We start from the raw sequence: 23,933 nt of genomic DNA on the forward strand, positions 1-23,933 counted from the left end.
TTGCTGGAGCTTCAAAACGACATCAGTTTCTGTTCTGACGTCGATACACCGAGAGCAATAGCAACCGAAACAACAATGACAATAATTTTAACTTCCGTTTTGTGAATATTCGAAGCATAGCACGATATGATTGTAATCACCCGGCACTAAAAGTATGATTGCTCATTGCCCATTTGCTTATTGGTCTCTGGTATATGTGTAGCGCAATGAAATTCGATCGAGAATGTGTCGAAATTAGATGAATGCAATGTACGTACGTACATGTAATGTCCGCATCTTTTGATGGGACTTATAAATGGCTTTAATACATTGTATCATTCATAATTCAGTAACTTCCTCTATCCAGTGTGACGAAAACGTCGCACACGTCATTTGGAGCATTGGAAGCAAGAAAGAGTGAGAAGATGAAAGATAGAGCCCAAATACGAGACAAAATCTCCAAGTCATCAATTCGCCCATAAATAAAGGCGATTCAATCGTTATCGATGACATTCATTTGCAATATAGACTTGAAACATTCCGAATCTCACACGAAAAAAAAGAAATTTATAGGAAAACTACAAATCGCTTGAAAATTTGTCGTAACAACAAACACAAGCGACATTGTGCATGCTTGTTTGTTTGTGAGTTCATTAATGAAAGAGCAGTAAAATAAAAATCGGAAAACTACAAGCGAATGTTTGTATTCTCATCGCAAAGACCGATTCCGTGCTGTATTGAAATTTTTCCAATTGTACAATGTGCATGTATATCGTCGCATGCTCTGGTGCAAAAGCAAAAGTCACAACTTTCGCAAAGGGTTCGTTTTCAATTAGATTCACGAGCGGGCACTAGTTGCTAACAGCATTCTCAACAGTACACAAAGCACTTTTCTGGCTGCGAATTCAGAGAGTTTCTTGTGTTCATCATTTTGGTTTCAACGGTATATTTCCAACGGATGTGTTGATTTTATCGTCGTGGCGAATTTGATTATCGTGTTAGCCAACAATTTGTTTCTGTTCTACTCGCTATTCGTCGTTCTATGTTCATTTACCGTTCGAATTTACACTTTCAATGACATTTTTCGAATTGATGTGTACTACTACGATGCATTTTTGGCAACTTACGTGAAATGTCAAAAACTGTCGCATATAAAAATAGAACAAAAAATTCTTCAAAGATCTTTGAAGACAATAGAAAATTGTGGATATTTTTTTTTCGCTCAAAGTGCATATTCGAATTAATGAATCGACAAAAACGCATATACTTCTCTTATTTTTGTTGAACATAAAATAGAGGAAGTAAAGTTTGATTGATTTATTTGCGGTTTGCCAAATGCGATCGCAATGAATTATTTTGAGTCATGACTTCTCGATCGATGGTGAAAAAAGTGCTTGCGCAACTCTGTCATTACACAACCGAGAATCAAGCTGATTATTCTGGGATATTCTTATCGCAAAGTTCTAGTTTTGATATAAAAAAAACCACCATCAATCAATTATCAAATCCACCATATTTATAAAATTAAACAATGCAAGGCAAACAAAGCCCATGTGTTCCGAACTTGAATGACTTGAACTTTTTCTGCTGTTAAGTGAACCTATGTGGTGTTGACCAATTCATTTCCTTGTGACATTTCAAAAGGGCTGTGCACTGGATCGATTTCTAAGCACTCAAATCAAATGGGATGCATGCTGTGCAATAAATAAATGTTGTAAATGAATTGTATGATATTATTCAGTCTATGATTAGACGGTGAAATGAACAATAATCTTGTATTCCTAATCAGAGCATACTTTGTGCTTACTCTGTGCTGGATACTATATGCACAAAAAACTCAACCAAATATAGTTAGGCGCTATAGTTATTTTTGTTGTCGATTAACGAAATCTGTGAAATATTATAAACCGACACGAAGATTTTGATCGATTTTTATTCACATGGACGCCGCGAGTTTTTTTCGCTTCTGTTTGTCATTTTTTTTTCATTTCGGTCATTTGGGAGGAAATAAATCTCCATACTCCGAGCATGTATATGGAGTTTCAATACATTACATTTGGTACGGGCGTCTAACTCCATCTACGGATTTTTCCAGTAGTTGTAAATCGAGTAGATATATAACGTATTTAACTATTTTTGGGCGAAATTATCTCAAAAATATACAAAAATGAGTCATTTGTTATGCGAACGCTCAAACGGCTACCGGAAATGTACGCGCAAATACATGCACTCGAGTGTATTATAAATTTGTCATCTAGTAACCATTGCATGTCTACTGAATCAGTGCGTACATTAACAGTAGTCGTTTGAGCGTTCGCATGACAAATAACTCATTTTAGCATACTTTTGAGATAATTTCGCCCAAAAATAGTTAAAACCGCAACTCAATAGAATACAACTGCTGGAAAAATCCGTAGATGGAGTTAGACGTTTCAAATACGTCATGTTCTTGTTATGTAAATCTCAAATTACACACAGGGAAGAATGGTTGAGATTTTTGATACAATGGATTTTTTTCGTAAAAATAATCAAAAATTAAGATATCTAAAACGAAATTTATTTTCTTTCATACAAATTTTATTCGCACTCTGATTCTTAGCCAAAGTTTGTGTGAGATGAAGTTAAACTTGCCTGAAATATTGTTGTCGGCACAGGCGGTAGTGTCATAAACAAACTTGCGACTATTTAAGCTACAATCAACCTCATTTTATGATATATAGTTTGCGCGTATTGTCACTTTTTCTCAGTATACTGGATAGTTCGTGTTCTCTCTCTCTCTCTCTCTTTCTCCTTACCTCTTTCTCTCTCTTTCTCTTGGCAAAGATTGACTCAACAATTCCATAATCCACAGCAAATGAGAGAGAAGAGAAAATAACGCATTTGGCTCTTTCCGGCAAATCAGTGCCAAACGAAAGTAAACACAGTGCCAACACAACATATGGTAAACACATGTTAATTTACGAGCCCTCGTCAAAAGAGTTCAAAACATTACCATAAATACGCAATCCACGCGACAGACAAAATTATTCTGATTTTAGACGGTTTAGTTCCAACGAAGCACACAACATTAAACTCAAGTATCTATTTGACTATTGACCAAAATTCTACAACGCAGGAACATCATACACCGAAATAAATCTAAACCAGACAAACGTCGCAACATGTTATTATAATCAAAGTGAAGAATTTAGAACATTTGCAATCATTAATAGCGTTAAAAAGAGTGTTCCGTTGGAAATTTTCACAGTAAAGCACGAAAGTTGACGTCCAATAGGAAAATTAAGATAAAATTCGTTCATGTGATGATTAGCAATTAGTTTTGCTCCAATTGAATAAAGTGATTATGTGTATGAAAAGAAATTCGTTGAAATAGATTCAAAAGACGTAGAATAAAGACTAAAAAATCTAAATTGAATTGTGACATAAATAAACTGAAGAAGAAAGAATTGCACAAGCAAAATGGACGCAGATCGCATACTGAAAAAGTGCGGAGACTTTGGCTATTATCAATTGATGATGTTGGGCCTGTTTGGAGTGATCAACATTCTTTCGTCTATACACTACTATTCACAAACTATCATTAGCTTCGTTCCAAGGCACTGGTAAGTGGCAACACAACGTTTTTTATTATTTGTCAGTTTAAGATCTAGACCATGTGATCAAAAGCGAAGCCACTTGAATCTTTTCATTTTTGTTTGAATACACACTTTTCCGTAGCCACTAAATTAAGTCGAATTGTTTAATCGTAAGTTATATGCAGATAACTTCAATACGAAACAGTGTCAAACTTAATGAATTTTACCCGATTAAATTAAATGAAAAGTACTTGAGCAAATGCTAATGTATTTTAAATGTGAATCTCATTCTTTTAACTATTTCTGCCAGATTTTTTTCTTCAATTTGAATGTCTCTCGAATGAAAGTGATGTGCTAAATACTTGAGATTTTTTCAAATTCATTCCAAACTCTCATACTTATAAAGGCCTGCAATTGAGTGATAAGTGCGTTCCGCGTAGTCGTTGTTATTCATGAATAATGATTGATGAAAAGGGTGCAGTGTATAGGAAGTCTGGCAATAGCTTCTCACGTGCGGCATAACGAAAAACAGCAAAGAGTGACCTATATTAATAGCTCTTTTTATTGGTCAATGTTTCAGTGGCAGTGCTAGTGTTGGTGTTCATTCTAGTTGATGATTGTTTATCACACACTGCACCGGCATCGTGAACTGCTCACACAATTTGTTTGTTTAAGCATATAATAAGTCACCGTAAACGTGTTCTCTGTTATAAAGACCACAAGTCTATCAATTTACAAATCTATCTATTCCCCGTTCTATAATAATACAATACCTACTTGTAATCCCAATTGATTTCTACTTATGTAGTACAAAGAGATACAGTAGGATCAAACTGATTAATAATTCAGTGAATAACGAGCTGAATCTGCTTTTCTCAACAGAAACTCGAATATTCGAATGACTTCATTTTCGCTGTTAATCAATTTGAATGAAAATCGTGTTTTTAATTAGTCAAAGCGAGTTGACGAAAATTTAATCAACTTTCTTGTGCAAAGGCTTGGAATAATTGAGTTTGAAACTTTTTCTCACACAACACGAGAATAATTTTAGTGAAATTATCAGTGATAGGGTAAGAAACACTGTAATAGATGCAATAATATCGTAAGAATTTCCGATAGTGAAACCGAGTCGAAGAACGGGTGATTTCAAATATTCGCAGTCTGGATTTCGTATGAGCCACTCAATGTACCACATAGCTCGGTCTAATGGTTTTTCTTTCTGGTCTCGGAATCGTTTCGACCATTTCCGTGCATTCAGCGAATACGATGGATCTTCCAGTACTTTCAGAATTGTTTTCCGGATTTGATTGTGGTTCAACGATAGATAATCAACACCTTCAGCGATACCCATGCGCTTTGTTTTTATTAAATTCTGTGAAAATCGATATTTGATTACGATTGTTAATCTTGACCCTTTTGTTTTTCAATATTATATCACTGAATGACTTCTCTTACTTGTTGCTGATCAAGTGCAAATGGCATAATGATCATTGGAACGCCTCTCCAAATGGCCTCGTGTGTGGTTAACATTCCACCGTGGAAGTAAATTGCCTTAACTTTGGGATCTGCGAGAATATCTGACACTGGCAACCAAGGCCGAATCAACACATTTTCTGGCAAATCCGCTGCTGAGATATTGCTCTCAAATTTCCAAAGAAAATGATAATCGGGAAGCTCACTCAAAACCTTCAAAAAAATTTGTTGCTTTGCTGCTGGCATATAATCACTACGGAAATTCGAGCCCAAAGAGAAAACTACTGCTCCTTTCTTTGATGAATCGATAAATGTTCTCAAATCCTGGAAAATCACAAATCCAAATCGTAAATAACTTTGCAAATTTCATTCAAAAGAGCAAATCACCTTTTGCAGTGGCCTTGGTTCCTTTATTTGAACACCAGCTACGGGAATAACGTTTTGCGGAAGTGGAACAGTCTCCATGACAGGGTGTGTATTTACAAACGCTAGCGCCGCTCTTTGCTCCAATTCACCAACTGACGGAACATTTGGGCCAAAGTATTTTGCAGCGATCGCATCAAGTCTCGGTATTAAATAGTATTTGAACAAACTGCGGAGAACTTGTGCTTTTTAATCGAGAAAAAACATGTTTGAAAATCTACAAACTTCAACAATTCTATCTTGACTTACACGTATTCCTCAACATGAATCAAAAAATTAAGAAATCTCTGTACAAATGTCATTGTGTCATCGAACTGAAGCAACATATGCGGAACATAGGCATAATAGTGGTGGCCACCAATCAGATCATTCACAAATGATGGATGACCAAAGGCTGTAACAGCAAGCATGGGCGGGTAATTGAATTTGTGCAGGAACGGTAGCAAGCATGAGCCAACTGTAAAATCATGCACAATCAAATCGAACTTGAAATTATCCGGATAATTCAATAAAGTTCGAAAACCATCTGTTTCAACTGCACCTGCAAATAATAATTGAAAATCCAATTTCTTCTTAACAAATCACAGTTGAACAATTCGATTCAAATACCGGAACACAGAGCATCGTAACATTGTTGCAACTCAATTGCCTCATGAAAGGGATTGACGGCTTCGGATGCATTTAGAATGGTTTTCACAAAATTTTGTTCGATCACATACTGATTTTCAAGAATTATATAATTTACACCTGCTGGGGGATCTATCTCAGCATCTGGAGATACTATTGTTATGTTATGACCACGTTTCGCAAGTTCATTGCTAATGGCACTATTCCTGTGTTGAAATAGAAATGATTTAAATCGAATATACTGAAATGGAAACAATGGAAAATTCCTACCAAAAATGATGCGAGTGCGAAGGTAAAATCGATAAGTATAAAATATTCGAAGAGAAAGATATTGGTACGTATAATAAAACAAGCACAAAAATGAACTTAAATTTCATTTCGATTTATATTTAAACTTATTCCTTGTATGAATATGCCCGCCCTGACTGTTCGTATGATGATATTTTTTATTTTGCTGCATTTTGCAAGTTCAGTGATTATTTCATGTGAAGGCTCCTGAGTTCACTATAAATATATATTTGTATTTGTTATCTGCTTCTTAACGGTAGATAATTCAGTCCACAAGCCGAAATCCCACTCATAAATATATTGCCGAATTACCAAAAGACAGCCAATGACATCGCTAAACGAATATTTCGAGCAACTTTTTTCAATCGTGTGTGGCTTGAGTTGAATATAATCAACTTTACAGCGACACTAGCAGCTTCTCTGCACACACATCGTAGAAGAGAGTACAAAAATCATAGTATTTTGGCAAATGCATCGAGTAACCATTGCGAAACATCAATACGTTTTGGCTAACGCGTTGTACCGGCCCACAGAGAAGCTTTTAGCGTCGCCGTAAAGTTAAAATATTATATTAAAATGACACTCCCTTTTTTAGATGAATCAATGAATGCTTTTAAATCCTGGAATGTCAAAACAATATTATTATCTGTACGTTATCGAAATACGAAGAAGTCCGATTAGATAATAATCTTAAATATGTTATCAAAAACGCTATTATCAGTAGTGCACACTGCACTGTGCACATTTCGAAATGCGCTCGTGATTTTGGAATTGGATTTGGATCTTTTATCTGTACACCAGCGACTGGAATGACATTTTCGGGCAGTGGAGCTAAGTAATCCATTGCTTGTTTTGTGCTGAGTAAAGTGATTGCAGTTCGCTGTTCAATATCACCAACTGATGGTATTTCAGGGTCAAAATTCTCCTTCGCTATGGCATCAAGACTGGGAATGAGATAATTCTTTCCACCACTGTTCCATTAAATATGCACTGATTAATTGAAATAATGTAATATGGTTGCATTCAAAATTAATTACACATATTTAACGATGTGCAGAACAAAATTATAGAATCGTTGCCCGAAAGTCATATTTTCATCGGCCAAGAGTGAATTGTGTGGAACGTAGGAATAATATTGACGATGTATATGATGGGTTACTGAAACCAGTTACTCCCAATAACGGTGTATTACTGAATTTGTGTGCAAATGGTAAAAATCATGGGCCCAATGTGTAATCGTGAATGATTAAATCGAATTTAAAACTATCCGGATAGTTTTGCAATGTTTTAAATCCATTTGTCTTTACTTGAACTGCAAAAAAGAGGAACCAGTCTTTATTTTTAAAGTCTAAAGATGTTGTTATGCAAACCCTACTTCGACAGAACTCAATGCAAAGTGCAATGATTCCCAACACTTCGAATATTGGATTTACTGCTTCATTTGCTGCAAGCATTTCCTTAACAAATCCACGGTGTTCTTCGGTGTATTGATCTTCAATGAGGATGTAATGTACTCTGAGTGGCGGATTTTTGTCGATATCTGGTGAAATCACAGTGATATTGTGGCCACGTGTAGCCAACTTATTGATTATTGCTCCTTTCCATATATGATGACTGGGTGAAGGTAATGTGGCGATAAGCAGTATATTTGCTGCCCTATAGAATAAAACGTTTGGAACTATTGCAAAACCTAGACGTATCAACATGATTGCTGATGATAGAAACCGATTCGTAAATAATTTTCGCCTTATCCTACTAACGAACAGCACTCAACTAAGTAAAGTGGTGAAGAGGAGAAATCTATATAGACACAGTGGCATTGTATATTTTTTATAATTTTTTTTTAACCCATTCGCCGCGATGATGTTGTATTGTATCAGTAAAAAAGGTGTCGAATTTTGATATGTTTTTCAGAGCATTGGGAAACATTTTCTACAAAATAAAAAAAATTCGCAATATATTTACGGGTTTATTTTACATCGCTAGTTTATTAAATAAATTCACCACGGAGAGGTTAACCAAAATCGTGTCTATTGGCAAACAGATAACTTTGATTGATAAATACAAGTGGACTTAACGATCTGTGTACGAGAATGTTTGCATTCATAGTGAATGACGAGCGGTTTTAGGTGTTATCACAACAAAGTAAATACAGCAAGTCATAGCCATTAGACGATGATCCTCCAAAATTGCTTTTTTCAAGTGGTGCGGACTATTGAAGTTAAAAGATTCGCTATCACGCTCATAAGATTTGTTTGCACTATCAATTATTTGTATTCAACACAATTCCTGAATAGAATACAAACGAAGCACTTCATAACAACCTAGGTTCAGTATAGACTTTTTGGTTGACAATATAACTACTTGATTTATCATCACATATGAATCGGTTTATCGCGATTATCAGGAAGTGTTCCTAATTAAATGAAGCAATTAATTCAAGTGGAATGATTGGATTTATATTTACAGGGTAAAAATAAGGCGAATTTTATTCACAGTGTTTTATTTTTTTATTTTCGGTGCAATTTAACCGTAGCAAGTTCAAAGTTCACTAGAACTCATCAGACAGTATGATTACGGTGTATTTGACGTAAATTACCACTGTTTTTCGTGTTTTTTATTAGATTTTCTATAGGAAGATTTGACTAGATTTATAAGTTGGCACACAATTTTTCTACAACACAAATAAAGTGACACAAACAATAAAAACACATGCAATATCACATAAATTACTGCCACTGCCAAAACGTCAAATGAATTGCCAACAATATAGCTCATATTCTGCACGGGAGATTGTATGTTATCAATGTTTGGATTCCGTAATAACCATTCAATCCACCAAGTAGCTCTATCAAGAGCGGTTTCTTTTTGGTCACGAAGAATGGCAGACAATTTCCTCACATTAATCGAATATTTTGGATCATTGAGCACTTTCATAAGCGTCTCCCTGGTTTCGTTGTAAGACATCGTATAAAAATCAAGACTTTCAGCAACTTCCAGCCGTTTTGCTTTATTTGTATTCTGAAAAAAGGAAGAATTGTCACGTCAATCAAAATAAAAAAATAAAATTGTGCCAGCAATAAATTTGCAAACCGCATATTGATCCAGTAGAAATGGTATCACAATCATTGGAACTCCGCGCCAAAGGGCTTCGAGAATGCTCAATAAACCTAAAATATTTGGAAATTTAACATGAATGATCATTTTTAGAGTCGATTGCTGTAAACAAGTGCAGGTTTCGGTTAACATGTAAATTGCAAACCTCCATGTGTGATGAGTGCTTTCACTTTCGGATGAGATAAGACGTCTGATTGAGGGATCCATGGTTGAATCTGAACATTTGCTGGCAACTCATCGATCGTTATGTTACTTTCAAACTTCCATAAGAAATTAAAGTCGCGGAATTCGTTGAAAATTCGAATGAACAGTTTTTGTTTTTCCAACGAGAGATTGTCACCGCGAATGGTTGAACCGAATGAAAATACAATGGTTCCCTTTTTTGATGAATTCAAAAACATCTCCAAATCCTACAGGATTGAACCATTTTATTTCATATATTTTTTTAATATATTTTTGCATATTTTTTACACCATTATATGTTATTGTATTTTTCACACAAAAACGTTAAGTAAAGTCTAAAAAAAAAAATTACCTTTGGCAATGGTTTCGCTTTCTTGATATGAATACCTCCAACTGGTATTACAGTTGGTAGCAACGGTTCCAAATTATCAATGATTGCATTCGCATTGATTAACGCCAATTTAGTGCGTTTCTCCAATTGACTAATTGGAGGCAATTCAGGCCCGAAATATTTTTGCATGATGAAATCCAACTCCTTCAACAGAATGTATTCCCGACCACTAGAAAAACACACGTGTTTTGCTCTTTATTTTACGAAATTATTTCAACATTTAAAAACACTCACAATCGTTCGATGACATGAAATGAAAAATTGATCAACCGTTGCCAAAATGTCATGTTTGTATTGAATGAAAGAGTCGTGTGAGGAACGTAGGCATAATGGTGATGTCCTCCAATGATGTGTGCCAAAAACGGTGAATTTGAGTAAGGTGTTGCAATTATTAATTGTGCAGTATTAAATTTATGCACAAACGGTAGAATGCACGGCCCGCCAGTAAAGTCATGTATAATCAGATCGAAGGAATCATTTGGATAGCTCAACAGCTGATGAAATGCGGTAGATTCAATAACCTCTACAATAAACATTTTTTTTTAATTTATGCGCTTTTTCACTGAAATTGCAATTCAAAAGAATTGAATTTAAACAATTTCAATTCACAATCAATTCAACAACGCACACATACCAAAACACATTTGTCTGGATAACAACGCTATATTTAGAAATTCGAAGAAAGCACACGGTTTTCGACTTCTTTGCGGTGCTTTCTTGGCATATTCTCCGAATGCATCACTTTGACTTTTGATGAATAAATATTGAACACCTTTGGGCGGCGATGACACAGAAAATCGAGAGAAAATTGTCACATTGTGATTTCTGGCACCCAACTCTTCACCGAGCACACTATTCCTGCGAAATTTATGTTAATAGCACATGTCAGATTGATTTCAATCAAATAATAACAAAAATAAAATTGACTGTCGACATATGGTTACCACTTGTGATGACTGAAAGACGGCAACGAGCTCAAAATTAAAATATTGGCCGCGTTGGCACATGCCAAAAGTAAGAAAAGCAAAGAACTTACTTCAAACACCATTTTGATGAGACTGAATGCATTTTGATTTACGTTGTCAAACTGACCCTCGAATGGCCATCTGTACAGACTCCGCTCAAATATTTTGTCTATTTCACGTGAAAACACATTGTTCTAAGGTTTATTATTTTAAATCACGTGTCATTTTTATTTTAAAGCCGAAAATTTGTGCGTATGTGGAACTAGGTCATGCCTACTAAGCTATGCTTAGCAGACACAAAACCATTAATGTTTGTGTTCTTTTTATTTTTTTTTCGGCTTCCCCAATGCCAAAAGCCCGAAATTGAAACATAACGTAACATACATAGATGTCTCTCTAATTGAAGAAAATTCGCAGATTCACTCTTTCCAAATGACAAACCATGCTCATAATAATTATTTCATTTAATGTGTTTAATCTTTTTATGTTTATATTCAGTTGTTTGCATAACTGCCGTCAGTTTGTGCAGTATTAACAAACTGGTTTTAATAATCAACACCAAAATTATAAATAAGACAATAGAAGCAATACCGATAATATGTTTGCAAATTGAATACAAAATTCTTAAAAATTATACGGTGCTGTTAGCTGATTCACCTCGTGTTTCGCGTTAAGCATTGCATTTACAATCTTATGATATTCTTCGTTATAAAGGCCTTCTAAAACAATATAATACACTCCTTCTGGGGGATTTTTGTCTCCATCTGGCGATAATACGGTCACATTATGCCCACGACCAGCCAATCCATTTATTAGCGCACTATTCCTATTGGATGTATTAAGCAGAATTCTCTCAGAAAAATTAGCGGAACTATTATAGCCGATTCGGAACAATCCATCCGATTTATCGGAATTATTTTTTACTAGAAAGACCGATAAGTCCACCCGAGTGTCGATAAATTTGAACATTTTTTCCGCTAACTTTTCTGAGAGTTCCGAAACCAATCTCAAATTCGAAATAATTTTATATCTGTACCAAATGTGATATGATGGTGAAGTAACAGCACTCAAATAAAGAATATTTGCTCCATTTACAAGCATTGTTGTTAGCATTGAAGCCAAAATAACAACCAATGAATTTCGAAACCACATTTTGTTTTGAAAAAATCACAGAGCTGGATGAAAATGTACATTGTACACTGTACAGTCATCAGATTCAGCATCACTGGCAATATCGCGTTCAACACCAGATCTATTATTACAATCAACATTGAATATTAGATCATTTTTGATTGATTTATACTTCTAACATATTGATTCTCTTATGAGACTTCACCAAATCTAGATTGAATCTATATTACTAAAGACACACAAAAACAGAGCAAAAATCCATTTTTAAAAATTGAATGTATCAGAAACTATGTGCGATAAAAAAAAATTGCTCAACCGTCTAAAATTTAGAGAGCTTTAAAGCAATTGCTTGTTCATGTTGAAGGAGGTAAATTTGTGACTCGACCGCTGAAAAGCGAAGTTTTGGTTTCATTATCCCAAATAAAATACACAAACGGATGAGCGGCACTGAAATATCGAATGGCTGAACTTGTAAGAATACTGCGTACTCCTTGAAAATAAAGAAGATTGTATAATTTCTAGAAAATTTGAATTAATCATAAAATTTCACCTGTGGCTGCGGCCACTTCCGTAGACATTTCATTGATTTCGATGATGGCTTTATGGAGCACATCTGCTACATAAAGATTTTTCCCAAAAGGTGGATTAAATAGACCACCTAAATCAGCATTCCGTCCAAACATCGAACGCATGCCCATCTATACATAAAGTTGAATATGCTCAATAATTAAATAATTTTTTTTTTCGACAAATTCAATTGTTCACATACTTTTTTCAGAATTTCATTTAGGTTGAATTTAGATTCAATCTTGAACTTTGGAATTATAACAAACGGACCGTATTTACTAACAGAATAATTTATACGTGATAAATCATAATTGGCTAATTGCGATTCTAGCGCTTGCAATCCAGTCCGGTTATTCGGCAGAACAATTACAAATGATAAACTCGAATTGGCATAGGGCAAACTCAGCGCAGTCGAATCCAAATCATCAAGTATCGCCATCGGACACTTGCACTTAGTAAACATGAAATCCACAATAACTTTTTCGTTTTCATTAATATAAAAATCACCTTTGAATGTTTCCCCTTTGTTAAATGGTTTGGCCCATTTGCTCTTCAAATAAATCGTATTCACCGAAAAAAGACGAGTGCTTTCGTCGAACATTTCTGGTGTAACAAATTCCTGTATTTTTTCGATGGTTTTTTGTTTCACATAATCGTTGATCGTCTTAGCGGTGTCAATATTTCTTACGAAATCCACGGGCTCAACACCCGAGAAGAATTGTTTGGTAGCCACTTCTTGAAAATCCGTATTCAACGGAATTCCTTGCTGCACAAATATTTGATTAGCAACAATAAGCTTGGATTGGCCAGCGCTTTTTTCTACTAATCTATAATATTGATGGAATTGATCAGCGATCGCGACTTTGTCCATATTCAAATGTAATCCGGCCCGTAGTTCATCAAAAGTAGTTCCATTGGTTGCTTGCGACAAAAGCGACAGTGCCATTGCCACTGAAAATGGCGAAATGATGATATTCCCAGAAGTTGTTGCAGCGCTTTGCTGTACCAAAGACCATTTCGGATAGTTTTTGTAATCAAATGCCTGAATTGAATTTGCAAATAATGATTTCCATCTAAATGATTACCTGATAAAATTCTCGTGAAAAACTTGAAATGCCTTCGTTAAATTTATTTATTCCTTGTTCTTCTTCTTTTGAGGCTAACTCTGTGCATATCGCTTGTGAGAGCATTGATATAAGCACTGTTGAAAAACAAAAGTCAATCGACTTGATTAAAATGTGAAACACAAAAATAAAGAAAACTCTAAATTACCAAGAAAGATGAGAAAATATGTTGAATAATGCATTTTCGATGATGAGACGACCCAAACGTGTCGAAGTGTGGAAATGATAAAAACACGAATCGATCTGTGAAATATCAAGTGAACAGACTCCAATTCACTGACAATAGCAAGAGTTGACTTTAATTCAATTGACACTTCCTGCAATTTGCAATTCGAATCAAGGCACAAGCATCAATCTAACCAATCGGCGTGGAGATCTATTTGTGAGATTGAGATTATTACTTTTCCGTACACAACGTGTCAAGGGAAAGTATAGGAATTGGTCCCGACAACTTTTTTCGCAAAATTGGTTTAGATCATCATAAAAACTCATGAAACGCGTAGAAAAACCACTTTTTGAGACACTTTTCCGTTCGTGTGCCGTCGTCGTTGTCGTCGTCGTCGTCGTTGTCGTCGTCGTCGTCGTTGTCGTCGTCGTCGTCGTTGTCGTCGTCGTTGTCGTTGGTGTTTGTTAACACGATAACTCAAAAAATAATTGAAATAATCAAAATCTGGAAATGCCAAAAGTTTTGTATCCGAAAAACTTAGTTTAAGTTCGAAGATGAGCCATTTTCGATTTGATCCTGGGGTACTTGCCCTAAGAAAAACCTCAAAAAATTGACACTTTTGTATGAGAGGTACCTGGAAATCGACTCCGATTGGCTTTAAACTTTCTGAAATTTCATTTTTTGGGAGAAAAATAAGATTCTGAAAGTTTGAAACCAATCGGAATCGATTTACGGGTACCTCCCATACAAATTTTTCGAAATTTTGACTGAAATTACCGATTTTTGGACAATTTTGTATGGGAGGTACCCGATAATCGATTCTGATTGGCTTCAAACTCTCTGAGGTTTCATTTTGTAAAGAAAAAATAAGATTCTGAAAGTTTCATGTTGATCGCATTTGCAGAAGTTTGATTTTTTGTCCTCAATTTTTGTCGAAATTTTTTTGGAAAAAATTGAGGGCCAAATTTTATAGTAATTTATAGTGAACGAAGCTCAGTTTATCAGTGAATGACTTGACAATTTTTCAAAACAAGATTAAAAATAACGTGTAACTCAATAATCTTAGATAAATAAAATAGTTTGTCGTTTGCATGAACAAGCAGTTTATTGAATCACATCACACTACTCATGTGCTCTGGCTGTATTATCAATACATAAATCAGGGTTTATTTCAATTTACTGTGAAGTCATATTACAAAAAGATTCTCTAAATTCTCCTTTTGATCCAAACAGATTTTTGCAAAGAAAATATAAAACAATCATTATGATTTCGATTCTGATTTTAATTATTGGAGTGTCTTCATTCTGCTTTGAGGCGATATGCACCTTGGTCCCAATCTTGAATGACTTGACGAACGTAAGAAATTATCAATTTAGCTACAAACGATAAGATGACCGTTAAGATAATGGTAATTATGGCAATCACATCAAACGAATTTCCACTAATGAAACCAAGTCTAAGCACGGGCGATTTCAAGAACTCAGCATTTGGATTACGTAGAAGCCATTCAATATACCACACAGCTCGGTCTAATGGTTTTTCTTTTTGATCTCTGAATCGAGCAGATAATTGTCTTGCGTTCTTCGTGTATTTTGGATCTTCGAGGATTTTGCGCAATTTTTCTTTTATAATTTCCGTTGTCATTGTCTGAAAATCAATACCTTCCGCAAATCCCAGGCGAATCGATTTTAACAGATTCTATGACAAAGAATTTTTGAATTAAAATATCATTCTTTGCTGAATTTTTTATGAAAAAATGATTTATCCAAAAATCTTACCGCATGTTGATCATACGCGAATGGCATTCCGAGAATTGGAACACCCCGCCAAATGGCTTCCTGTGTACTTAACATGCCTGTTGACCAAATAAGATTTTTGGGTTAAAGAAATTCCATTTGATTATGTTGTGAGTGCTATCGACCTGAGTGTGTAAAAAAGGCTCTGATTTTTGGATGAGCCAATAAATCTGATTGTGGCAGCCAGTTTTGGATCATAACGTTTTTCGGTAATTTCAAATCGATGGTTGGATCTTCAAATTTCCATAAGAAATTATAATCGGCGAAATGTTTAAATGCATTCAGAAGAATTTCTTGTTTTTCAACATCCATTAGACTTGATCGAATATTTGTTCCAAGGGAAAATAAGACAGCTCCTTTTTTGGCTGAAGCAATAAATTGCTCCAAATCCTGGAGAAAAAAACTTCCTAGAATTCGAATTGATTATGAAACAAGAAGCTTTGTCATTTCGTACCTTTGGCAATGGCTTTGTGTCTCTAATATGTAGCCCTCCAGCGGCAATCACATTTTCGGGCAACGGCGCCGGAATGTTGAACGTGGGGTTTGTATTAACGAAGGCGATCGCTGTCCGTTGTTCCAATTCAGTCATACTGGGATAGCCCGGGCCAAACTTTTCACGCACAAGTGCATCAAGTTTTGGATTGAAATTCGCACCACGATCGCTATTTTCGATTTGATTTTTTCAATAATTTTCAATAAATAGCTTTGAGTTCCATGATCACCATATTTAAAATCGTTGAAAAAAACTTACTATAACTCAATGATATGAACAGCGAAATTATATAAACGTTGCCAAATGCTCATATCATTTTCATAATGCAAATAATAATGAGGCACGTATGAATAATACTGATGTCCGCCAATGATCGAGTTCAACAAAGATGGATTCCCGTAGGCTGTCACAGACACCAGAGGTGGATTTTTGAATTTATGCATAAAAGCAAGTAAACAAGCACCAGGCGTGAAATCATACACAATCAAATCAACTCTAAAATCATCTGGATACTGTAACAGTGTTTGAAATCCCTTTGTTTCCAAAATTACTAAAATTTACAATGTCATAAATTTCCATGAAAGAACTTCGTGCAACAATGCATCAAAAACAAGATGAAAAAAATTGAAAAAAATGGGCAAATTATCAATTGAATAGCATGAGCATCATGCAATTATTTTTGCTTGATTCAATACAATGTCTGACGACAAGCACATTCATTACCTTTGCATGACCAATACCAGTATCGGTTGTAATTGACCGGTTCAACTAATGGATTCATTAATTCAGTGACATTGAACAAACTCTTTTGAAGTGCACGATATTCGTCGTTGTAGACCCCTTCCAAATAAATATAATGAACACCTTTCGGTGGATTTTCTACGATGTCAGGCGCGATCACAGTCACATTATGTCCATGGGCAGCTAAACCATCGGCCAATGCACTGTTCCTGTAAAATATGTTATACTTTCATTGATTTCTAACTCATTCAATGAAATATATCGAAATCTTTTGAAAGCCAATTCATTGTCAACTAAATTGTTGTAAATATTCTTTATATAAATGAATAACAAAGTTTTTACTGTACCAGACTTGATGGCTGGGCGATGGCAATGCACATAAATACAGAATATTTGCTGCGACAGCAAATTTCACGATCAAACAACAAATTGATAACAAACCGAAGAAAATCTTTTGAGACATTTTGTTCTTGATATCAAAACACACTGATCGTCTTCCCTTCGGAACAGCTCATTTGCAACTAATAAGATGAACTTCGAAACAACTATCATTTTATACGAATACAATAAATAACTTGATCAATTGTTACGCATTTTGGATAATAACATATTTTTACGCTCAATGTCTCGACAGATAATAACAAGCATTTCATGCAGTCATAACATTCGTTCTGAACAATCATTCTTTTTTGCTGGTGCAACGAATTTCGGAGAATTTTTACAAGCAGAAATAAAATTCACTTGAAGAAATTTTCTGATTAAATAAACAATCTAATTTTATCTATTGGGTAATATGAGCATGAGCATCGCAAACAATGCAAATTGATTCTTTATCATGTATTACGATAAATAATTGGCAATCGCATGAATTGCGACACGCGTCATGTTTTTCATTGATTTTATCCTACATTGTTTGATCTGAACATCTAATTGAATAAAAATTGTCTATTTTGTCAATAAATCTACGATCAATTATAGCAGCAAATTAGATAGAATAAATACAACAACTCAAAAAGGAATCAATAGCGCAAAAAACCGATAAAACATCACCATGGATCAACTAATCGAAATAAAGCAAACCTTTGTAGACAAAAAGAAAACTCTACAGCAATCATGTTGGTCGTCGTCGTTTGGCGATAAATTTTTATCCATAAATTAGTTTGCGAATCTAGTTCGATAAATGCGCAGTATAAATAACTTGAATCGCTATTAATTTTAAATCAATCGGAATATTAAATGCTCCGAAATATATGAAAATTGTATTGTCTCTTTAATTTCATCTTTATTTCGGATCACAACCAGTACGGTAATAAAAACAAATAAAACATAGCACGAAATCAATACGAAAGGAATAATAGCTCGTGAAGTGAGCTAGCGTCCGAGCAAAGCAAGTTATTGATAAAATAGAATAGAAGACAAAGAATTCCAATTCTAGCGTAGCGAAGCACGTATGGAATTTGCTAGTATATTATATATTTTTCGATTGAAATTTGCTGCAATTATACATCCCAAGAGAAACGGCCAATATGTTTATACGCTGTCTATCCGCCGAAAATACACTACAATATATATTCACGCTTATTGGACGCCGAATTCAATATATATTCTAGTGTATATTCGGTGTATTCTTCAGCGTGAAACATATTGAAACATATTCAGGTGCCCTCTATTGGCCATGAATGCATTCATTGATTCAATATGTTTCACGCTGAAGAATACACCGAATATACACTAGAATATATATTGAATTCGGCGTCCAATTTGCGTGAATATATATTGTAGTGTATTTTCGGCGGATAGACAGCGTATAAACATATTGGTCGTTTCTCTTGGGATATATATTACATGAATACCAATATCTTATCGGTTCACATTCGTCTTCATGTTATCATATTTTCACTTTCAGTTCAATGTCAATTTCTAACAAGAATGGTCTTGAATTTGTGCTGCTCTCTGAATAATATTCGAACGATTTTTAGAAGAATTTCATTAAATTTATTATCAAAAATTACGAAATTGCTTGTAAATGATTTTTCATTCATTAGAGAAAGTGATTGAATGCACACAAAGAACTGAGTTTGCAATAAGTGTTCTCGAATATCGCTACTGTCAAAGTAGCAGATTAAAGTGTATTTGCGCAAGTGGCTATAATAAAAATTAAAATGAGATGGATAACGCCGCAGAGGATATGTTGCGAGAATGCGGTGATTTTGGGCCTTATCAATTTGTAATGCTTGCCGCATTTTCTGTAATCAATGCTTTCGCCTCCGTTCACTATTTCTCGCAAACAATTATTCTATTTGTGCCAGAACACTGGTGAGTTTATTTACCTTACGGTTTAGTGCATAGCGATGATTACACTGAAATTTACGCTAAATTTGGTTACAGTCACCTTATTGTTTCATGAACGCAATTATTTTTGAAAACTCATAATCGTGCATTTTCTCTCATTCCAGGTGTTATCATAATGATTTGGTAAATAAAACGATAGATGAGGTACGCCACATATATTCCAACTACACCGATCCACATTGTACGCCATACAGAACAGATGGTTTAAATTACAATTTCTTCGGTGTAAATAACACCAATGGGGAAACATGCGATAAATGGATTTACGAATTTGACCATGGATATCGAAGTATGAGCAGTGAAGTAAGTCATATCAGCCTGTGATGAAACATTCGTAAGAAGTGAAGTTAATTTTCAAAAAAAAAAAATCTGATTTGAACAGCTCAATTGGGTCTGTGGTTCGGCGTGGAAATCAACGATAGGCCAATCTATGTTCTTCGTTGGCTCCGTGGTTGGTACGACAATATTTGGTACAATGGCCGACTTGATCGGCCGTCTTCCAGTACTTATTTTCGCAAATGTTATGGCATTAATCGGGAATGGAATTACTGTTTTTTCAACAAACGTCCCAATATTTTCCATATCTCGTTTCATCTCTGGATTGGCTGTCGACAGCAACTTCTTAATGATGTATATTTTAGGTAATTGAATCAAGACCGTTAAGAAAAATGACTAGTTGTACCAAAATTTTAATCATTTGTACAATTTTAGTGCTCGAATATCTGCGACCGTCAATGCGAACATTTGGATTGAATCTGTGCATTGGCATTTTCTACTGCCTTGGGTCGGTGGTGACGCCATGGATTGCCGTTTATCTCGCAAGCTGGAAGTTTTATATCATTTATACCTCGCTCCCGATCGCCATCGTACCATTTTTCTACTTCATTTTGCCGGAGAGCGCGCAATGGCTGATATCAAAAAACGATATTGAAGGCGCCATTGTTTGTTTCAGGCGTGTAGCACGATTCAATGGACGAACCATTGACAATGACACCATTGAAGCGTTCCGTACCCATTATCAGAATCAAGCAGCTAAAAATCCACAAACAGCCAGAGGACCGAGATTTTTCGATCTCTTTAAAACTCCACGACTTCGCAGAAATACACTGATTTTGTTCTTTAAATCGTAAGTGGCTCAATTTTTTTCCATTGTCAAACATTCTTTTTCAGTAGCTTTTCAATTTCATATTTTCTAACACAAAAAAATCTAATCAATTTTTTACATTTAGAATGGTCATTACGCTCTGCTACGATGCAATGTCTCGAAATGTCGAAGGTCTCGGAGTGTCTCCATTCGTAATGTTCTCATTGAGCGCATCAGCCATATTCCCAGCATGTTTAGTTTTACTGGCACTCCAAGATCGAATTGGCCGTAAAGCGATGGCATCAAGTTCTCTCTTGCTTAGCGGCATCTTCACATCCGCTAGCGGTATCATAATTGTTTACAGTGGCGTGACATCACCGGATCTTTTGGTAGCGCTTTCTGTAGTTGGCCGTTTCGGTGTGACAGTCGCCTATAATTCAGCTGCACAGTACGCTACAGAGCTGGTGCCCACATGTGTGAGAGGCCGAGGTATTGCTATTGTACACGTTACCGGCTACGCATTCACATTTTTCAGCGCGTACATCTTATACTTGGTGAGATGCTTTGAACTGTTATTCTTAGTTCGGAATCATACAAAATTCCTACTTCAAAATTGATTTTTTAAATTTTCTCCATAATCGAGACTCCATTTCATGCGATTTTTGTAGCTCTTTTTTAATTCTTTGTTTTCAGTCGCATTTCTTCTTGCCATTGCCGTCACTTGTTCTTGGTGTTATGTCATTGATGGGCGCGGCGTTGTGTCTATTGCTGCCAGAAACGCTCAACCGAACACTTCCAACCACACTTGAAGATGGCGAACGATTCGGCGAAGGAGAGAAATTTTATCACTTTGCCTGTTTCGATCGAGACGGTCTCACTGAATCGACGACTGTTCTTCATTCCGTTAAAAATGAAGACATTCAAACGATAAACGGACAAATGAATGGGCAAGCATATGAACATGAAGCACACCAAAATGGTTATCAACACGGTTAAACTAAACAAAATCGCCAAATAATTCATATTGCCAACAGTAACTTACATTATTATTATACCTAAATATATATCTTTTTCGTGAGCTCGATCATTTAGATGCTAGACTATACTATATTCATGCCAAAGTTAGAAATGCCACTCATTTGTTGAATTGGATTCGGTTGTTAGCTTTAATTTCATTCCTTTTTCTATTGTATTTGAACCCGTTATTTTTTTCTCTTTCTCAGTTAAACCACTCGTCATTCGACAATAATTTAATATATAATGATCATAATATTCGTTATCAGCGAATTCAAAGCACACATATCATGTTGTGCATTTTTTTCAAGCCAGTGAACAAACCAAATATAAATAAAATGTGAAATACTTTAAAATTGAAAACATTTTTTATTGCCGATAACAAACAGAAATGTTGAAAAAACAATATCCAATTTGGTTTGAATTAATTTTAAAAAGAAAACATCTGTCATTTTGTTCGATAAGTTTGTAGACCTAAGACCCTTTTCCAGAAATGTGTGTGTAATTTCACAGTGATTTGTTTTTCTTACTTAAAGAAAATATAAAAATTAAAAATGAAAGTTCCTCAAAAACTCAAAAGTCAACAAATAATAATTAACTAAAACGGAATGGATTCGATAAAATTTAGGCACTGTTCAGAAATATTGTTCATATGTGTGTAAGAGTCCGTCACCACGAATTCCATTTCATGATCTTCGATTGATAAGATCACGAATACCACGGTTAAAATTGAGCGAGTACGCAAGCGACGGGTCGTTTATTTGGATTCAATTGCTGTCTTTACTCTTTCGTTTTTTAGTTGCACCACCGGTGCCTGACGATGAATCACTATCAGTCACTACGATGCGCGTATTTTTCGCGGTGTCCAATTGATTTTGCAACTTGCGCCGTTTCATCGTCAAGAAAATGACCCAACCGAATCCAATGAGATTTCCAATAAGCACACGGAACTACAATAGAAGAAATTTAAATCGATGAGTATTTTTTTCAATGTAAATTTGTCTAAAATAAAATAAAACTTTTGATTTCATCCGAAAAAAAAAAACGTTCAAAACTTACGATTGGCGGCACAAATCTTATGTTGATGAACACGAGTAAAGATAAGTATGTCCAATTGGCTTTAAGAACCGGCCAGTAAAGAGTAAACAAATTTTGCAATGCTGCTTCTTGACTTTTACCCTGAAAAAAAAAACGATCGAAATTTAGTATGACTTAAACATTTAAACAGCAGCAATTACGACTGCGTTTACCTCGAAAATGGACAAACAAAATAGCGACAGAGCTTGGAACAATGGTGTGTAGATAAGACGTTCACAGGCAAAGAATAGTATTTGATTCAATTTGGTTCGGCCAACGAGGGTTTTTTCCATGATTTTGTAGAAGTAATGAGGCATTGACCCACCGAACAATAACCTAAAAGAAACAATTAATTTCAGTCAATTAATAATTGATAAATCTGCGCGTAATTTTTTAGCGAGACAAAAAAAAAGTCGCACCCGAAAAGAGCGTATGCAAAAAGTGATTGCTGGTTGATCTCTTTGTGACCCATGAGTTTTTGCGAGACGACATTGGCACTGGACGCTAATACGCAGCTAAAAATGAAAGAAGAAAAATATTTGATTGGATTTTACTAATCGATGGAATAATTGGTCGTAACAAACCTGGTAATCGATTTAGTTCGCAGTGGATGCATGAACAATTGCTCCAAGTAAAAACTCAGCGCATTGAAGAGTGGTTTGGACAGTGACATTTTGGTATTTGGCCTTCTTCGGTTTGCGAATTTAGTTCTTATTTAACCACACAGTGTTGTAAGTGCATTAATTATGCAAACACTAAAAAAAATTCACTGCACTTTATCGCGAATAATATTCAGGTATAGTGTTCTTCTACACTGCGAAACACTTTGTACGTCATTTGTTTTTGAAATCAACGTAAAATTCTTATCAAAAGAGTTTAATGCTGTCAAAACTGCCTTATCTCGTATAGTTTGTGTGTTTGTCGTCGCCGTAAATTATTCACTTTGAAATGTATTTATAACGAAAAAAAAAAATTGATTTACAAGCGATACAAACAAAAGAGTAGTAGAAAAATAGAAATCGAACGATGCTAGTGGCGTTCACACCATAACACAAAATGTTCCGTATGTAAATAAATGGACAGCAGCCCATCACTTGTTTCGATTGAAAGTTGTGAGTGTGATATGAAATGTCATGTTTTGTATGTATGGAGCGGCAATTCGACACAGTGCTGCCAACTGAAACACTCAACTCATGATATTATTTTGCTGGAATATTTGAATATTTTCCGCTACTGATGCATTGGAATGAGTTTGCAAAATATAAATTAAGCAAATGAAATGCGTAATTTGGTTAATGGTTTTACAGCCTATCTTTGTTTCTCAGTAACAAGGCAGTAAAAAAAAATCGTTTTGAGGCGGAGATTT

At 35.1% G+C, this 23,933-nt stretch overlaps 6 protein-coding genes across 9 annotated transcripts; 1 reads left to right on the top strand and 5 right to left on the bottom strand.

Moving 5' to 3' along the window:
• The first annotated feature begins 832 nt into the window (after window positions 1–832).
• Window positions 833–22,535, top strand: LOC129575502 (organic cation transporter protein-like). Of its 3 annotated transcripts, XM_055459248.1 has the most exons (7): window positions 833–922; window positions 3,018–3,581; window positions 19,497–19,695; window positions 19,775–20,033; window positions 20,104–20,518; window positions 20,622–21,030; window positions 21,170–22,535. In XM_055459248.1, exons 2-7 carry the CDS (start codon window positions 3,439–3,441, stop codon window positions 21,470–21,472), a joined length of 1,728 nt encoding a protein of 575 aa, XP_055315223.1. In that variant the 5' UTR covers window positions 833–922; window positions 3,018–3,438; the 3' UTR covers window positions 21,473–22,535. The 3 variants fall into 3 exon arrangements, with proteins under 3 accessions (XP_055315223.1, XP_055315215.1, XP_055315206.1); XM_055459240.1 differs by lacking the exon at window positions 833–922 and having other exon boundaries at window positions 2,905–3,581; XM_055459231.1 differs by lacking the exons at window positions 833–922; window positions 3,018–3,581 and adding an exon at window positions 18,741–19,356.
• On the bottom strand, window positions 4,496–6,475 carry LOC129575551 (UDP-glycosyltransferase UGT5-like). Its single transcript, XM_055459343.1, has 6 exons — window positions 6,348–6,475; window positions 6,060–6,283; window positions 5,700–5,991; window positions 5,415–5,619; window positions 5,010–5,351; window positions 4,496–4,926 (listed from the first exon to the last, which is right to left on the bottom strand). Exons 1-6 carry the CDS (start codon window positions 6,452–6,454, stop codon window positions 4,528–4,530), a joined length of 1,569 nt encoding a protein of 522 aa, XP_055315318.1. The 5' UTR covers window positions 6,455–6,475; the 3' UTR covers window positions 4,496–4,527.
• LOC129575667 (uncharacterized) lies at window positions 7,557–8,123 on the bottom strand. The gene is made up of 2 exons (XM_055459575.1): window positions 7,741–8,123; window positions 7,557–7,677 (listed from the first exon to the last, which is right to left on the bottom strand). Exons 1-2 carry the CDS (start codon window positions 8,069–8,071, stop codon window positions 7,583–7,585), a joined length of 426 nt encoding a protein of 141 aa, XP_055315550.1. The 5' UTR covers window positions 8,072–8,123; the 3' UTR covers window positions 7,557–7,582.
• On the bottom strand, window positions 11,471–14,118 carry LOC129575564 (leukocyte elastase inhibitor-like). Of its 2 annotated transcripts, XM_055459369.1 has the most exons (5): window positions 13,992–14,118; window positions 13,805–13,920; window positions 12,922–13,719; window positions 12,703–12,850; window positions 11,471–12,642 (listed from the first exon to the last, which is right to left on the bottom strand). In XM_055459369.1, exons 1-5 carry the CDS (start codon window positions 14,023–14,025, stop codon window positions 12,506–12,508), a joined length of 1,233 nt encoding a protein of 410 aa, XP_055315344.1. In that variant the 5' UTR covers window positions 14,026–14,118; the 3' UTR covers window positions 11,471–12,505. The 2 variants fall into 2 exon arrangements, with proteins under 2 accessions (XP_055315344.1, XP_055315353.1); XM_055459378.1 differs by having other exon boundaries at window positions 12,505–12,642; window positions 13,003–13,719; window positions 13,805–14,004.
• LOC129575544 (UDP-glycosyltransferase UGT5-like) lies at window positions 15,213–17,534 on the bottom strand. The gene is made up of 7 exons (XM_055459330.1): window positions 17,388–17,534; window positions 17,023–17,249; window positions 16,558–16,849; window positions 16,261–16,468; window positions 15,932–16,196; window positions 15,789–15,865; window positions 15,213–15,708 (listed from the first exon to the last, which is right to left on the bottom strand). The coding sequence occupies exons 1-7, from the start codon at window positions 17,501–17,503 to the stop codon at window positions 15,310–15,312; spliced, it is 1,584 nt and encodes a 527-aa protein (XP_055315305.1). The 5' UTR covers window positions 17,504–17,534; the 3' UTR covers window positions 15,213–15,309.
• Window positions 21,840–23,838, bottom strand: LOC129575610 (peroxisomal membrane protein 2). The gene is made up of 5 exons (XM_055459478.1): window positions 23,152–23,838; window positions 22,987–23,082; window positions 22,741–22,903; window positions 22,550–22,669; window positions 21,840–22,440 (listed from the first exon to the last, which is right to left on the bottom strand). Exons 1-5 carry the CDS (start codon window positions 23,238–23,240, stop codon window positions 22,258–22,260), a joined length of 651 nt encoding a protein of 216 aa, XP_055315453.1. The 5' UTR covers window positions 23,241–23,838; the 3' UTR covers window positions 21,840–22,257.
• Between the last annotated feature and the right edge of the window lie 95 nt (window positions 23,839–23,933).

Source organism: Sitodiplosis mosellana, unplaced genomic scaffold, assembly GCF_009176505.1.
Source record: "Sitodiplosis mosellana isolate CC-2019 unplaced genomic scaffold, AAFC_SMos_1.0 Smas_scaffold_1, whole genome shotgun sequence".
Classification (NCBI taxonomy): Eukaryota; Metazoa; Arthropoda; class Insecta; order Diptera; family Cecidomyiidae; genus Sitodiplosis; species Sitodiplosis mosellana.